At 36.6% G+C, this 17,305-nt stretch overlaps 1 protein-coding gene across 9 annotated transcripts in view; it reads left to right on the top strand.

Annotated features, from left to right (window-relative positions):
• Positions 1-17,305, top strand: part of LOC110397297 (cytochrome P450 4V2-like) — a 92,749-nt gene that overhangs the window by 24,630 nt on the left and 50,814 nt on the right. For 7 of the 9 annotated variants that reach the window (XM_021393392.1, XM_021393385.1, XM_021393387.1 and 4 more), the window contains exons 13-24: positions 1,757-1,919; positions 2,550-2,656; positions 3,748-3,907; positions 4,484-4,593; positions 7,575-7,734; positions 8,548-8,657; positions 8,746-8,905; positions 8,986-9,101; positions 9,461-9,635; positions 11,525-11,700; positions 12,005-12,100; positions 14,420-14,559. In XM_021393392.1, the coding sequence (XP_021249067.1) occupies positions 1,757-1,919; positions 2,550-2,656; positions 3,748-3,907; positions 4,484-4,593; positions 7,575-7,734; positions 8,548-8,657; positions 8,746-8,905; positions 8,986-9,101; positions 9,461-9,635; positions 11,525-11,700; positions 12,005-12,100; positions 14,420-14,559 (1,673 nt within the window). Of the gene's footprint in view, positions 1-7; positions 1,667-1,756; positions 1,920-2,549; positions 2,657-3,747; positions 3,908-4,483; positions 4,594-7,574; positions 7,735-8,547; positions 8,658-8,745; positions 8,906-8,985; positions 9,102-9,460; positions 9,636-11,524; positions 11,701-12,004; positions 12,101-14,419; positions 14,560-15,989; positions 17,049-17,305 lie in introns of those variants that run through there. The other 2 variants (XM_021393390.1, XM_021393393.1) reach the window with 2 other exon arrangements.

Below are 17,305 nucleotides of genomic sequence, written 5' to 3' on the forward strand. Positions count from 1 at the left end.
ACTTGGACAGAATAATGGAGGTCAGAATAATGGAGCGGTTAAAAAGAGTAATATTCAAAATGGCCTGAATACGTATTTGTATGTGGAGTGAAGTGAGTAGAGCTACAGAGCAACGTGATTTTGGAAGGTGGGCACTTACTGGTACATGCAGCATGGTCCCAGGAGAGTGGAGTTGCACTCTGTTAAGTCGGGGTAACTCATAGGGGGATGAAAGTTTCTAGTTAATTTTTCAATTCCTATTATTAAGGGTGGAAATTTTTAATGGGCTTTGCTGATAGTGATTAGCGTCGGTGCTGAAGTCTGCTGTGACTGTGTTTTTCAATGTCAGTATGTGTTAACGATTTACTTTGGCTAGCAGAAGTCAACTACAAAAACTCACATTGCATTTCCCTGAAATTCCCTGTGCCAAAAGATTACAACCAATGCCCAACAGAGGTTTATGTTTAGTAATGTATTAACTGTTTTCTCAGAGGACAATGAGATAATTAAGATTTTTAGCAAAATCTGTTTGACAATGGTAGTATTATTTCGGAAATATTTTACCTGAATTGAAATTTAAGTAGACTAAAATCTTAAAACATTTCTGGGGCTCCAGATATTTATAAAATACAAATTTTGTATTAAAAAAAGATTAAAAAATCTTAGCAAATTTTGCAAACATTCCCAATAATTCCTTACTTTATCGATTTTTTGTTGATATATTTTACCTTTGTGTGGGAGACACTGAATTTCTTAAAACAGATTATAATTGTATTTACCAATAAAATCCACTTGTAATTTTTAAACATTGTAAAATCCAATATGAAAGTTGCATTTGTTTTAATTTTGAATCGCTGTTGATACAGTATGGTATCTTTATAATGACAGATTAGGAAGTTGGATGAAATCTTTTCAGTTGGGTTTCTTCTCAGTCTGTAAAAATAGAATATTTTCTCTTCATCTATTAGCTTGGAAAAAGAACTTCTGTAGATCCAGTAATAAAAATTAGTGTATTTTCTACCATTGGAGAGGGACTAACACAAGAAATGAGTAGGCTCCTCTGTGAAGACGATGCTCTTGTGTGCTTTAACATGGAGATCTGAGTTGATTACAGAGAAGTCAGTATGGGATTGACAATAACTTCCTGCAGATCCAAGGTGGTAATCCAGCATATTTTTGTTCTGGATTATTCCTGAGATACTGCTCTTGTAGCGCAATTTTTTTTTTTCCGCTTGTAGCAAGTTGGATGAGTTTTGAGGCAAGCTGAAAGGTAGGAAGTTTATAAAACACAGAAACCACTGAAGTTGATTTGCATGTGGCACCACCTAGGAATCTGGCCTCAGAGAATCCCCCAACAATAGGACTCCCTTCACATAGTTTCTAACTCCTTTTGCCATCCGTATATCCTTCTCCTGATTTTACTCTTAATGGCTCCCTGTACTGGTCTCCCTTTGAAAATGCTTCTTTTTTCTTCTGAGATCTGCTGTGAATGACCCTAACCTCATGGCCCATCTTACTCCTCAGGCATCTGCCACCACTGAAGCTGCCCTGAGTGTGGGTTGAGGGACCCCAGAGGGTTTCTGTTTTGCCAGGCTGGAGGGGAGGGATGAGACTCTCAGAGGAACTGTGCTACTCACCCCACTTGCTTTCTTCTCCTGCCAAAGGAGCCTTCTCCTGATGAAGTGTGGTAAATGAGGGGCAGTGTCTTCATCCTCTCCTGGTGAGCTGTCCACACCCACATCTCTGCTAATTTATGAATTTTGTTATTTCGTATCAGAATGTATGACACAGATCTATGAAAATACTTACTTCCAAGGAGGAGACCTCACTACGGTTTTCACACCAACTGCCAATTACTGTCAAATAGTTTGTACTTACCATCCTACCTGTCTGCTCTTCACATATTTGCCAGTGACGTGGACTAAAGATCCTGCACAGAGGTAAAATGTTCATATTATTGTGGCTTTTTGCTGGGATAATTTTAAGAACTTTGTAATATTCTGACAGAACTTGGGCATGCAGTGAAGGTTACAGGGTTGCTTTGGAAGACTGTCATGTATCTTTAAAACTGATGACCTAAAATAATATTTGCTGAACTTTGAATGATTAAATTTGGCAACATCCAATCTTTCACACTTGCTTGCCAGCACTTCCAAGGAAATAGCACCAACTGTTCATTCCTTCCTCTATGCCACTTATTTACTCTTGAGGGACAATGTGGCCAATTTCACATTTCCAGCTGTCACTTCTGTTGTCCTTCACCCCATCCACTATCTTTAGCATATTTTTCTCTCAATTAAAAGATTAGGAATTTCAATAGTCTGAGGTGAAGCTGCCTTCCCTCTCTGTGCCTGCTGTGTTTCTATCTCCGAACCCTGTTGGTCCCATACACAGCATGTATTCTCATGTCACCAAGCATGCTAGCACCAACCTTGTCTTTTTTTTTTTTAAACTGAACTTGTTTTCATTTTCATGTTGTGGAATAAAGTACAGCCTGTGTTTTAGTTGAGGAACAGTGGGGGAGTACTTTGTTATACTGCAAAACTGTGAACTGCTGCATTTTAAAACAGGTTCTCCTGCTACTTAAAAGACAGTGATACTGAAATCCTACCAAAAGTGCATATGGAAGGAGCTATTTCTGGACATTCTTTAAAACAATGCAACATCAAAATTAGCGGTAAGATACAGTTACCCATATGTATGAATTCTGTGCTTTATATCACGTTGCAGCTATGTTTGAAAATCAGCATTTTAAAAACAGGAACTGAATCAGGAGGTGGTCAGGCAGTGACTTCTATGTCTTCTGCCCTATCTCTTTCAAACATAACACAAAAATCCTGTGCTAGTTTCATCCGTCAACCCCAACTATCCTCCAGTGAGGCTTCTCAGTCAAGGGAAGCTCCTACTGTCAGGGTTTCAGTTGCTAGAGGCAAAGGTGGGAAATATATTTAACTGATAAGATTAATTTAAAAGGTTAAGTGGGTCTTACTTTATGCAAGTTTTCCACTGCAGCATATTGACAGATTGGTTGTGTTTGCTTCTGATTAGAACTTGTCTTCTAGAGCATTCAAGTCTTTTAATATCCCTTTTCTCTCAGCTTTCTGTCACATTTATATTTCTGGGTAGATTTAGACCAGAACAGTAAGTTTTAATGGGATGTTATTTTTTATACTCTTTAGATAATTTATGTCATGGGAGTTACTTTAGAGTCATGCTAATGTCACTAAAATAAAAATCTACTCATGCGTGTTTAAAAACCCCACCAATGTTTGAATGATTCATGTGTTCTGTGAAGAGACCATACTGCCCAAGAGGTAAAACCTTCATCCTTTGTGGGGGAAGCTATTTCAAACTCCACGCTCACAATCCTCCCTCTGTGGAGTGTAAAGTGAATCTTCCTGCTCAAATGGGAGATGGCTATTGCTTAGATGGACAGATTTGGTGTTTTAAACTTCCATATAAATTTGGAAATGGAATAGTATATGTTTTAGTGTTAATCCTGAGTTTTTGTATGATTAACTTCATCATTGTCTTGGTGTGGGTATAGACAGTGTCAAAGTCTGTTAGTTTGACATGCTATGCCTATCCTTCCAATTTTTTTTCTAGTAAGTATATGCAAAATGCAATGTAACAGAAGGGAGCACAGGAAGTATGATCAGGATTATAATGGCTGTCTTTTATGAACTGCTATTGTTTGGGAAGTTTTGGGGAAAGAGAGAATATGAGAATGTTTTTGGAACTTTGTCTATTCCTTTTTTTTTTCCACAGCTTGCAGTCCAGATGTCCATGTAGGATTGGATATGCAAGGGGTAAATTACGATGTTAGTATGGCTGACAGCTATCAACAGTGCCAAAAAAGATGCACCAATGACAAGCACTGTCATTTTTTTACATATGCCCCAGAAACATTTCACAATGCAAGCTTTCGGTAAATACATGCTCGATCCCTGTACTTAGATGGTGCTGTGCTTTAGTACAGTAAATCTCAGAACAGTCAGAAGTAAGGGAATTTAGTCAAGGAAATGAGTTTTTCCTTGACTGGTTATCCTTGTAATGTTTATTCAAGCTTACATGTAGGAAAATTTCTTCAGTAAGTTAGTTTTCATTTGTCCATTGATGAGAAAGGCAAGCTTAATTATCATAGAACTGAAAACAATTTAAATGTTCTGGAGATACTGAAATGCAAATTATATTGGCAATTATGCAGTGGTATTGCTCTGTCAAATCTTACTCTGCTTATTGCTCTGAAAATGACATCAACAATGCAGCCAGGAAAATTCTTTCATTTGTACTTGGACTACTTTTGAGCTGTTAACTTGCTTGATTTTACAAAATATTATTCGGTTGCATCTGTTCCTCATTTGAAGATTTTGCTGGAGGCTGGAAGTTGCTCTGGCCCATGAGCAAAGTGGACACTATGGTAGGACTCATGAAACAGAAGAATGATGTAGACCAAAGAAGATGACCTGTTGTCTTACTACTTTCTTTATTCTTTATCACTCAGTGAAAAATGCTTCTTGAAACATACCAGTTTAGGAACTCCAACCAGCATAAGGGTGCTTGATGAGGTTGTGTCTGGATTCTCCTTAAAGCCATGTCAGCTTTCTGAATTAGGTAACTGCTTACGATCTCTGTTGATTCAGTTTAGGTTTGTATTATGGACGATGAGGTGCAATCTCTCTGGCATGCATTAATATTTTGTGTCATATAATAATTATAATATAAACTTATTCTTTGAAATATAGTTTGTACTCATAGGCACAAAACAGATACTTTTTTTCCATTGTATTAGTCTGTGTTACAAAAGGTTTTGTTTGCTTTGATAATGTGAAGAATTATTTCATAAGATTAGCCCGATGAATCTTAGCATCTTATCTTTGCACCATAGATACAAAAAAATGACAGATAAAATCCTATCAAAGTCAAAGAACAAGAGAAATATAAATCTTTCTAAATTCTGTTAGTATACCATATATACTTTGCAAGGTTTTTAATGAAGTTGTGCAGCTTTGTGATACAACTGGCTAATATGAAGGTACAAATTCTGTTTGTTGTTGATTTCGATGAAAGCAATGTTTGTGCTAGTTCTTGTAATCATTACTCAGGAAAAACTCTCCAGAGTGCAAGATCAAACTCTGTGCATTATATCTTATTTTTAATTGAATGTATTCAGTTTTATTCAATCTCTTCTAGTCTCACAAGAGGAATAATCAATGCAAAATATTGAAAAAGTAGTCAATTCAGATCCTAACAATGAAGATACTTAAAGAAAAATGAGTAGCGAAGATAAGGAAGAAAAGAGCTTTGTAAAGAGAAGAAAATCTGTCTTTTCTCTCTTTCTCCTTCTCCCTCACTCTCTGAGAAAGAACAGAGATAATATTTTTTTCCAGTCTGTTCCTTTAAGATGAGCTAGTAAGACATGTATTTATTGTTAGAAGAAAAATCACAGTACTCAGGAGCATCCTGTTGACAGACATTGAGAAGAATCAGTGGACTGTAGCATATGCACAAACAGTATGATATTCAGATTTTAAAAAGTGAAATAAATCAAAAAACATTTGAGAATTTATCAAGGGTATGTGGTGACATGTAATTAATGATCCAGTACAAATAAAATAAAAATTTCTGAATGCACGTGAAATTCAGTCTTGTTCCTATCTGTCTATTCCTGTTTTTTTTTTTATCTTGCAAGAAAAGCAAGGATGGAGATAGAGAGAGAGGGAGAGAGAGAGAGAAAATAAACCGTGAGATTATGAAAGCCTAGACAGTACTGTTGGATAATGAGGTCATTTGTCTTAATCCAAGGCAGGTCAGTTCAGTCCGTTCAGACAGATGTGTGTCAATTAAATCAGTAAAATCTCAGTGTCATCTTCTGCCTTGCTATGTTCCAAATGCCTAAAATGGGGTTTACTTGAATATTTGTACTAGTTTATTTGACTATTTAAACTGACTAATCCTACATTGTCCATGGTCCAGCTTCATTTTAGAAACAGATACTATGCTTCCACTTTCAAAGCCTTTGTGATCATAGCAATCCTCTGTAAACATAAAAAGCTAAACTCTACAAAGAAACTGAGATTTCTTCAGTCTAAGAACACTGAAATCATCAGTATTATGAGATTTCTCTATTTCCTGTTCTACCTTGTTCTCTTCCCTCTGCTCAGTAATGCTAATGTTGATCATCTAATTGCAGTTTGTTTTCATGAAAGTGAGACGTTAAAAAAGGCAGTTCTGTAGCCTTTCTTGTGTCCTCTGTCATTAACTTCACCCTTGAGCAGAACTCAAACTCCTTTCCTAATCCTAATCCACTGACACTAGATGCATACTTTTTTTTGAGAATGTTTCTTGCTACTTGTCCTTTCATTTTCTGTCTCTGCCTTTCTGATTTTGCTCTTATGCACTCATGCTCTTACTTGTCCGTAGCAATTTGTCTTGCATTTTGCCTTTTGCAAAGTTCCTTCTTGAGGTCATTGAATATTGAACTGGTGATCATGGAGAACATGGGTTAGTATCCATAAACTTCCACATCCACATTTCTGCTTTGAATATAATTTCCTTAGAAAGGTATTTGTTCTCCTGAACTCTATTTAGCCCTTAACATGGGACCTTGCCTACTGATTGTCAGAATTAATTGACCTTCATTTTCTAGTCTTCAGAATTTTTTTATTTGCTCTTCCTATTGTGTAATGAATGACCTCTATTTTGGTCTTTTCATGTTTATGGCTTTATTTTTTAATTTTTAAATCTCATGAAACTAACAGAGGCCACATTAAGATTTGCCTCTCCATTTTACTGCTCCTTTTCCTCTTTTGTAATAAGATGTTCCCAGTATGTTTATATAACTAACTGGGTGGTGTCAGTTTGGCTACTGTCCTTTCTCAACTGTGGAGGTTCTCTGCTGCCACCAAAGTCCTGTTCTATGGTTTCATAGTTTTAAGAATGGTGCTGCATTTTCCTCACTTTTTATTGTTGCATTAGGATTTTAACTAGGAATTCATGAGTATCTTCAGAGAAGGCAACTCATTCATTTCTTTTAAACATGTTGGTATTTCTTGTGACGTTTGTATCCATAGTATGGTTATGGGAATTACCCTGCCAACCTTCTGTTATTTTGGTCTTGTCATAGGGAAGACTGCATTGTTACTCACACTTACTATGCCTGCTTTTTGCAATAACTTTTAGATAAATAAAATTAAGAGGATCACCCCATTATTTTCCTCCTAAGTCTCTCTTAGGTATGCATGTTTTAATTATTTTAGGCCTTGACAATATTAATAATTTTTATTTCTAACTATGGATTTGTATGTCGATTTCTGTTGTTCCTAATTTAAAATTCTCCATATTAGATTAGCAAATCTGTATTCTAGCATGTAATTTGAAGCTCTTGCCTGCTCTAGTTCTCTCTGAGTTTACATACTTAAAAATGTTTGCAAGAGATAGTTTTCTGGTTAAAATGAGATGTTATCTTTCCAGTTTATCAGGCAAAAAGGAGGGAAAATGTAAATAAGGATGGGAATGCATAGTCTGTAAACCTTAACTTTCTGATGTAATGTAAAAGCTTTGGAATTTTGATATTCTTTTCTTGTTTTATACAGATTGTCAAATGGACATTTTTGAACATGAAGAATTTTCAGGAATGAATGTTACGAGTTTTTTCACTCCTGATACTTTTGTCTGCCAAACTGTTTGTACTTATTTTCCAAACTGCTTGTTCTTCACATTCTTCACCAAGGAATGGCAAATAGAATCCCAAAGGTGAATATGACAACTATTAACTCTCTGAAAGATATTTTTAAAAAAACTAACCAAATAAAAAACAACCCCATGATCTCAGCCTTTTTAATCACCATTTTATTATATTCATGGAAATTAATGTTAAAGGTTTATTTTCTTTAAAAGAGCTTTTTTTAAATAAAAAAAAAAGTTGATGTGTTGCATCCATAAGTTTATAATTTCCCATGGGCATTTCACTTGTTGTATGGTATGACCAGGGATCTTGTACTTGACCTGCATATCTGGTGTTAATCTGAAAAGAGATATACTCAGCAAGGAGACAGCCTTCAGGTTGTTTTGATGACTTAAAGCTGAATTTTATGAAATTGTCAAGAGATGTCTGGTTTCCTAGCAGGATTAAGTTATTAACTTGAAAAGGTTTTGAATTAATCTAACAGGTTCAAAAGTATTTCTTTTTAAAGATTGAACTTCTTTCGTATTTAGCAGTGAGGATTCAAAAAGTAACAGTCTACAGAAAACAGAGGTGGAAAGAAGAATAAGGTTTCAATAAAACTGAAGCAAAACTGAGATGGCATATATAATCTAAAGTTACCTCTTCCCTATATATATAAATACTGTACAATCTTCAGTAGTACACCCATATGGCATTTCACATAACTACTAAATCCTCCTCTATTACCTTAGTGAATTCATTTTCATATGAAATACTTTTACAGATACAAACTTTGGAAAAAAAAGCACCTTTAAGAAAGAGTTTTCCTGTACCAGTACCTGAAAGATCAATGTTAGGATATGGGAACAAATTCAGTTACTTTTTTATTTTTTTTATTTTAGAAATCTTTGCCTTCTGAAGACATCAGCAAGTGGAATACCAGAGGCACTTACATTGCGAGAAAATGCTATTTCAGGTTTTGGTCTCCTAAACTGCAGAAGACACTTTCCTGGTAAACAATAAATTACAATAAAAATATGACTTTTGAAATAATGGAATGAATAGACTTACTGATTCTTGGAACACGCTCATTCTTACAGCCTGCAATTCTCGCACTTACGTGCATATGAATTTTTTGGGAGATGAACTCAATGTCACTTATACAAAAGGACACAGAGCTTGTCAGCAAGTTTGCACAGATATGATCCGCTGCCAATTTTTTACCTACTTTCCCCTCCAAGAGTCATGCAATGAGGAGAGGTGAGAATTCTTAGGGAAGGCATCTAATGTATGTGTTCTGTATAAGTATAAACTGGATCTTTGCATTTATTTATTGTCAGAAAGTGTGAGTGTCATCTAAGAATGTCCTCAAATGGATCTCCAGTGGAAATACAACACGGGCCAGGAAGGATCTCTGGATACTCACTAAGATTGTGTAAAAAAAAGGCCAGCACTGGTAAGTGAAACTTTCCGTATAAAGAGACATTTTAAAACTGATTTTGGTACAGGAAACTTAAGCCCCCCTATTTTTTTTTCTTCTGAATATTGCTTGCATTGAAATGACCATGAGGCAGATTGTGAAGATAAAAGTCTTTGTGAAGAACTGAGGTCTGCGCAGACTGCATACTGCAAACACAGACAGTACCTTGTAAACTTCTTTAAATTGGATTTTATGGTAAAAAAACATAAAGGGATTAGAATATCTGATGTTCTTTGCTTAAGATTGGTTCCTATTTGCAGGTTAGCAATAGTCACATCTTTTCTCTTGGGCCAATGAAAATTATCTTTAAATACAGTTTTCAATTATTTCTGTAGTATGTATGCAGCATTCTTCAAGAAATATTAGGATAATTGGAGGGACAGACTCTTCCCCTGGTGAATGGCCATGGCAAGTAAGCTTACATGTGAAGCTATCTCGTCGGAGACACCTGTGTGGGGGCTCTATCATCAGTAACCAGTGGATCCTTACAGCTGCCCACTGTTTCATGAGGTGAGTCCTAAACGTAAATTTACAGATAAAAATTTCATCCAGTGTCTGCAATAAGCTGAGGTTCTTTCAGAAAGATACATTTGCATGATGAAAATAACCGGAACATAATCAACTACTTTGATATAACCACAAGGTGAAATTTTAAGGTAGACAATTCATATTCTTAACATAATTGGCACTCCGCGCTTTGCCCTTTGTAGTGCAGTACTGTGCTACTGGTTATTTTAATGCATCTGGAAGATGAAATTCTAAAGTAGATGCTAGATACATAGAAGAAAGTAAACCTTTCTCATGCAACATGAACTTTTTCTTACTGTAATATCATATTATCAAGGAAACTCTGTTGTTAAGTTATTCAATTTCATATACATCAAATGACTATCTCAGAGACTGGAACATATCTGACAGCTTCAGCAGCAGCATGCTCAGCAAAGACCAGGACACAAGGTAAATCCCTAGGGATCCAATTAGGCTGATTCTGGAATGCGCACTACCTTTCTCTATAACATTCAGATCCTAATTGCACTGGTTTTCATCTAATATTTTGTTACTTTATAATGTTATCAACTAGTCAATTAACATGTTGTTTTAGTAGAGATTTCAGCTTTGAAAACAGTATGTGGACTTCTGAATAGCCGAAGTGTTGCTAATTTGCATGGAGATATACAGTAGGTATTGTTAATGACCACAGAATTGCCATCACATTTAAGTCATGAAATTAGGTGTGTTGTGAAGAGCTGATTTAATGATCATGCAGGTGATCCATTTCTTCGTTAAATGATCACAACCTGTAAAGCAGGTTAGCCTGTCATTTACAAGCTGAACATCTTCAGGCTATATTTTAAGTCAGTGTAATGTGAGAAAGGCACGGGTAGTATAAAATGCTTTAAAGACGAGAGAATTGTCTAGGTTAAAATCAGACACTTTTACTCATGCATTGTTGTACATTATTCCTTAGTGTTACAGCATGAAGTAATACTGGCAATACCAGTTCTCCAGTGACAAACCTTATAAAAGTGGATAACCCCCCTAAACACTCCGAAAAACCCAGTATGAAGAATATCATTCTCTACCTGCTATCCAGGGATGTAGAGTTACTAGCATTATAAAGGGCAAAAGGAGAACTTGTCTAAAGAATAAAAATATGTAGACTATGTTCACTAGAAATAACTTAGGTCAGCTTATATTTATGAATAAACACATGAAATCTTCAAATAATTTTTTTTAATATTGAAGACAGATTTTGCATCTTCTTCAATGCATGTATCAAAACTTTTAGGTTGCCTTAATGGTAGAACATCACAATGAAATATCCCTTAAATGTACTCAAAGTAAAGTTGAAATCATAAATATTAAGTGGAAATTTTTATATTGGTCAATAATATTACATTTTCTATTTGCTTTCATTTTGGTGTCTGAATAGACTCTACTTGAACTTGTATTTCCACCCCTATTTTGGTTACTACAGACGTTGTTGTACTGGAATGTATGGGAAGAATCTCTTTTACTTCCTCGGGGCTTGTGTTAGGCCCTTGAAGATAAAATTAGTAAGAGCAGAGTAAAACAGAAAATGAAAGAAGGCAGAAAGGGAAAAAGGGTAAGAAAGGATCAGAACAAGAGTCTGAATGTAAGGGAAAGAGGGGTATGGGGCTGAAAATATAGATAGGAAGAGGAACAGAAGAAATGAAAAATGGAAGGAACGGATAAGAGAAACCTGGCTTTAGGTTTGAGAGTGCGAAAATACAATTGGGAAGAATGACCTCTGTGCAGGTCACTGTACACCTAGAGGATGTTGGCTCCTGCACCAAACTAAATCAGTGCAAATCTCTGAGCCACAGACTAAGTGTTTTTGTTTGTTTGTTTGTTTGTTTGTTTGTTTTTTCTCTCAGTGTTCAGAATCCCAACATTTGGCGTGTTTATGCTGGTGTTTTAAAACAATCAGAAATAAATGAGGATACACCCTTCTTCAGAGTGGAAGAGATTATTATTCATCCTCAGTATAATTCTGCACAGACTGGATATGACATTGCTTTACTGAAACTTGATAAGGCTATGAATTTTACTGGTATGTATTCTATTTCAGAGGGATTCTGAAAATGCAGGATGATAAAGACTGTTTTTGATGTGACAGTTCATGAAACCTGGGTTGTCTTCATTTGATATGTAATCACTTGGTTTTAAGGAGAATCTCATTCTGTTGGCTTTGTAAAGACAATGTGAGGCTTTTACTAATATGACTAGGGCAGTCTCTAGTAAAAGGTACAAAGAGTAACATGGAGACTATCATCAGGTATTATGTAGGTGCACAAAAAACCTTAATATTTTAGTCATTTCTACTGGCCAAACTTATATTTTTAATCATATTTTAGATCTTCAACTTCCTATTTGCCTGCCATCGAAAGAAGAAGCTAGCATGCTCTATACTGACTGTTGGGTAATTGGATGGGGTTACAGAAAGGAAAGAGGTACAGATAAGTATTTAAACAGTGAGTTCTTGTATTTGCAAAATGCATTTTGTTAAAAAAAAAAAAAAACTCATAAAATATACTCTTAATTCTTAACCAGGAATGATGATCACAGGCCACAGAAAGAATCTGCATTTGCCCATAGCTTTATTTATATGAATTCAAAGCAGTAATAGAATCATGGAATCATCAAGGCTGGAAAAGACCACCACGATCATCCAGTTCTACTGTCCAACTATCACCAATATTTCCCACTAAGCCATGTCCTTCAGTACAACATCTAAATGTTTCTTGAACACCTCTAGGGATGGTGACTCCACCACATCCCTGGGCTGCCTGTTCCAGCACCTGACCACTCTCTTGAAGAAGTATTTCCTAACATCCAACTTGAATCTCCCCTGGTGCAACTTGAGGCCATTCCCTCTAGTCCTATTGCTAGTTACATGGGAGAAGAGGCTGATCCCCACCTCACCACAATCTTCTTTCAGGTAGTTGTAGAGAGTGATAAGGTCACCCCCGAGCCTCCTCTTTTCCAGACTAAACAATCCCAGCTCCTTCAGCTGCTCCTCATAAGACTTATGCTCCAGACCCCTCACCAACTTTGTTGCCATTCTCTGGACATGTTCCAGGGCCTTGATGTCTGTCTTGCAGTGAGGGGCTCAAAACTGAACACAGTACTTCAGGTGCAGCCTCACCAGTGCTGAGTACAGAGGGAAGATCACTTCCCTGCTCCTGCTGGCAACACTGTTTCTGATACAAGACAGAATGACATTGGCTTTCTTGGCCACCTGGGCACACTGCTGGCTCATGTTCAGCCAAGTGTTGACTAATACCACCAGATCCATTTCTTCCACGCAGTCTTCCAGCCACTCTGCCCCAAGCCTGTAGCGTGGACTGGGTTTTTTATGGCTGAAGTGCAGGACCCGGCACTTGGTCTTGACCTTCATCCCATTGGCCTCAGCCCAGCTATCCAGCCTGCCCAGACTGCTCTGTAGAGCCTTCCTACCCCAGGACACATCAAAACTTCCTCTGAACTCGATGTCATCTGCAAGCTTACTGTGGATGCACTCAATCCCCTCCTCCAGGTCATCAGTAAAGATACTGAACAGGACAGGTCCCAATATAAAAACTCTGGGGAGCACAACTCATGACCGGTCACCAGCTGGATTTGACTCCATTCATCACCACTCTCTGGGCCCAGCCAGTTCTTTACCCAGCAAAGAGCTTGTCTGTCCAAGCCATGGGCTGCCAACTTCTCTAGGAGAATACTGTGGAAGACAGTGTTGAAGTCATCAGAGTCAATGGGCATGAATATAATTATTCCTGTAGATGGATTCTCTCCATTCTGTTCTCAAGCTTTCCTGTTGCAGGTAGATGAATGCTGCAAGTTATCTAGCTTAACATCACCATGTACCCTCCCAAATATACCTTCAGTTATGCAATGATATATTACAGAGACAGACAGTAGACTTACTGCTGTACAGTGGGATCTTGAATTACAGTCTGCATATAACTCATAGTTTTTTAAAAATGTGATTTTATTCATATGACTTCACTTCAGAGATCAGAGGTTGTTGTATATTGCTTTTATGATTCTAAAGGTTGTTTATGAAAAATACCAATGACCTTTGTGTTTTAATAGTAAGTGTGATTTGAACTCCTCTAATCTTACCCAGATGTTGGCCAAGCAGCTGTTAATTATTAAAGTCTATTACATTACATATACAGATAAATCTGTTTAAACAGAGTTCCCTCCTTTGCACACCTCCCCATTTGCACGTTAGAGTTTAATGTGAAGTCTAAAAGAATTCTAATGTCTTTTGTTAATTTATAAGAAAACACTGCTCTCAAATACTTTTATTTACTTGACATGAAATTTTCACCAACCTGTAGAGTGCCAGGGTGTGCAGCAGCACACATTTGGAAACTGGGAGGCTTCAATTGCATTGCAACGCATTACTAAGAAATAATTATCAGTAAAGCAAAGCAATTCTCTTCATGGGAATACAGGCTCCAAGACTCAATGCCCCTGAAAACAATACCCATACAGAGCTTCACAGCAAATCACTGGGGAGTTTTGAAACATTCTTGGTCATAAGTCATACTGTGGTAAAATAGTGTTTTCAAAACGTTCAGAAAAAACCCAGACAACCAACACTGTTTAAAAATTGAAAACCAATGTCACTGCTGTCTAGCTTCATGCTAAAAGCAATGAACTCTGACTTTTTAATATCACTGAATGGAGACTTTTAGAGTATAGTTTTAACTTTTACTTTGCTAGAGCTGAACATCTGTCTGATTGTAACTTCTATTACATAGGTCGTGTAGAAGACATTCTTCAGAAAGTTACTGTTCCCCTGATATCAAAAGAGGAGTGCCAGGCAAGATACCGGAAGCGTAGAATAGATGACAAAGAGATCTGTGCTGGCTATGATGAAGGTGGAAGGGATGCCTGTAAGGTAATAGAAAGATGTCATATACTGTAATATATTTCAATAATTTGTTTGAATACATAATTGAATAACATAATAAAATGTTTAACTTTCATAACAAACAGGTATTTATAAATAGAACTGTTTTTTAATGTGTCACTTTTGCTTGCTGAAAGTACTGACAGTCAAGGTATATGTAGAACACTTATTATGTGACATTGAATTCCTTAGGGATAGACTTCATGTGTCTACAAGTAAAGAAGCTCTGAGTGTATAGAGGGAGAGAGAGACACACATACCCTTCACTTCTCTGCTGTCTCCTATTAAAGGAACAAATTTAACTTCCCACTCTTAAGAAGCAAAATTCATTAGTTTGCTAAGAATTATACAACTTTCCCTTAAAAAATAAAATAAAATGTGAAGAGCATGTAAAGAGATCATAAAGTACAAGTTCTAACTCTCATCTATTTAGGGAACAAACTAGTATTTCTCTGCAATAGTGGAAAACCAATGAGAACAAGTATAATATCTCACAACATTTCTCCAGGAACAGATTTCCTCTGTCACGTTTTTATTTCTTAACATGAAATACAGTACATAAAAGCTTATTTTAAATCATCCATTATCCACAAGCATCCAGAACAGAGTGTGCTAGAAATGGAAAATGGAAAGCTAAACACAACATAAGCAGACTGATCTGTTCGTTATTAGAATTGAAAATGTCACAACAGCATGAGGTCAGTGAACCCAGGTCTCTGCTCGGGTGTAAACTAATGCACTTTTGTTAACTTATAATATTTAAGTCAATTATAATAGAAAAAAATATAGTCTGATTAGTAAGATTAAGTTCTCTTTCAAATATAGTATATATTTTAAGCGTTTAGCAGATATGTTCTCTATTAAGGTGCTGTTATTATGATTGCTGCTGAGTAACTAGGAATAAAAATTCTTGGAGCTGGGAAGTAATTTTTTTCCTCAATACTAGTTAAGTTTTCTTTGTGTGATACAGCACACCAGAACATGATGATGATGTTATATAACAATAACACATTGCTATTGTCTCAACAGCTCATAACAGCTGTATTAAAGAACCCTATGTTCAGAAAGATCAATTAGGAATAGGAAAAGAAAACAGAGATTTGTTTTATCCCAGGGAGCATGGGGAGCCAAACAAGATAACGTGTGTACGGAACTGAGTTTTGCATACCCAAACAAACAAAAAACCCAATAACATTTAACTGTAAAGTGAAATGGAACTTACTTGCAATGACTGGAATGTATTTAGAAACCATTCCACTAGATAAACAGAAAAACTGCTTCAACACTGTGTTAAGCAACTTTAAGTAATTGAAGTCTGTGCAGTTATGCTGTTAACACTGGATGATGCTGATTTTATCATGGCTTTATTTGAGAGAGAAATACAGTTCCTTGTGAACCCTTTCTGTCCTGTGACACAGGGAGATTCGGGAGGACCACTGTCGTGCAGGCACGAGGAAGTGTGGTATCTGGTGGGCATCACCAGTTGGGGTGAAGGCTGTGCTCGGCCCCGACAGCCGGGAGTCTACACAAAAGTTGTAGAATATTCAGACTGGATTCTGGAAAAAACTACGTAACATGAACATAACCTACTGACTCAAAATGATGTCGTAGAACAATAACCCTGGGAGCAACGGGATGGTGTTTAATGTAAAAAAAATGTATTAAAGATTTTAAAATGGTGTTTCCTGTTAGCTCGAAGCATAAAAGACTTGATTAAAGGAGTGGAAAAGCAAAAATGAATGAACTTTACAATTACTGAATTAAAATCAGTAGCAAAAGTAGACTCTCTGATCACTGATTTGGCAGAGAATATAATACATTTGAACCACTGATTTCTTCTTTCATCTCTGGCATAAATTCTGTGGGACTTGTTCAGGGAGATTGGGGTTTTTTGGTTTGCTTCAGTGATGACAGGACCTCCTGCTCTTGTGCAAATATAACTGAAATTAAAATTGATTAAGAGAAATCATTAAAAGGCCAGGAAAATCTGGCCTGACATCTCTAGTCCAAAAGTTCATTAATGACAGACTGCAACTGACATTATAATCCTCTTGATTAAATAAACTATCTCGGCTACTAAATAATTTTCTTTGTTTTACCTTGATAATATCTTTCTCCTTTTTGCTTTTCACCTTTTTTTCTTTTTTTCTTTCCACTTGTTTTTAGTCAGGTAACAAAAATATTTTGTAGCCAAAATAAATACTAATGTGAGAAATAGCAGTCAAAATATTTTTCTGTAGTAAGAAATGTTATTTCTGAATCGGAAGGGAGCACACACACTTCTTTCACTTTTGTCTTTGTTGAACTTATTTCCCAAGACTCTACATTGCCTAATTTGCTGAAAATATGTTCCAGAATTCTGTTTATGATTGCCTCACAGCCACGCTGGGCGTGTTGTGGGGGTCTACACTGGCAGTGTCTTTAGGAGTAAATGAAGTAATTAAATAAAATATGTCATATTTATGGAGAAATACTCATCAAGCTGCCAAAAATGAATTCAGCATTTAATTGTTTAATGCATTATTTGCAAATATCACCTAGGAAAGATGGAATTCCACAACTACAAGGTTACAAGCTGCTATACCTAACCCCAGCCCTGGAAAGAGCCCTTCTCGTCAGTGAGCTCTCATCCCTCTTCCCCACAGTGGGCTCCCGGTGCTGTAGATCCCTGCTTTGAGAATCTCTGTGCTGGCTGCAGCTATTCAGAGGGCCAAAAGGCAGAGGTGGGAGAAAC

Source organism: Numida meleagris, chromosome 4 (genome assembly GCF_002078875.1).
Source record: "Numida meleagris isolate 19003 breed g44 Domestic line chromosome 4, NumMel1.0, whole genome shotgun sequence".
Classification (NCBI taxonomy): domain Eukaryota; kingdom Metazoa; phylum Chordata; class Aves; order Galliformes; family Numididae; genus Numida; species Numida meleagris.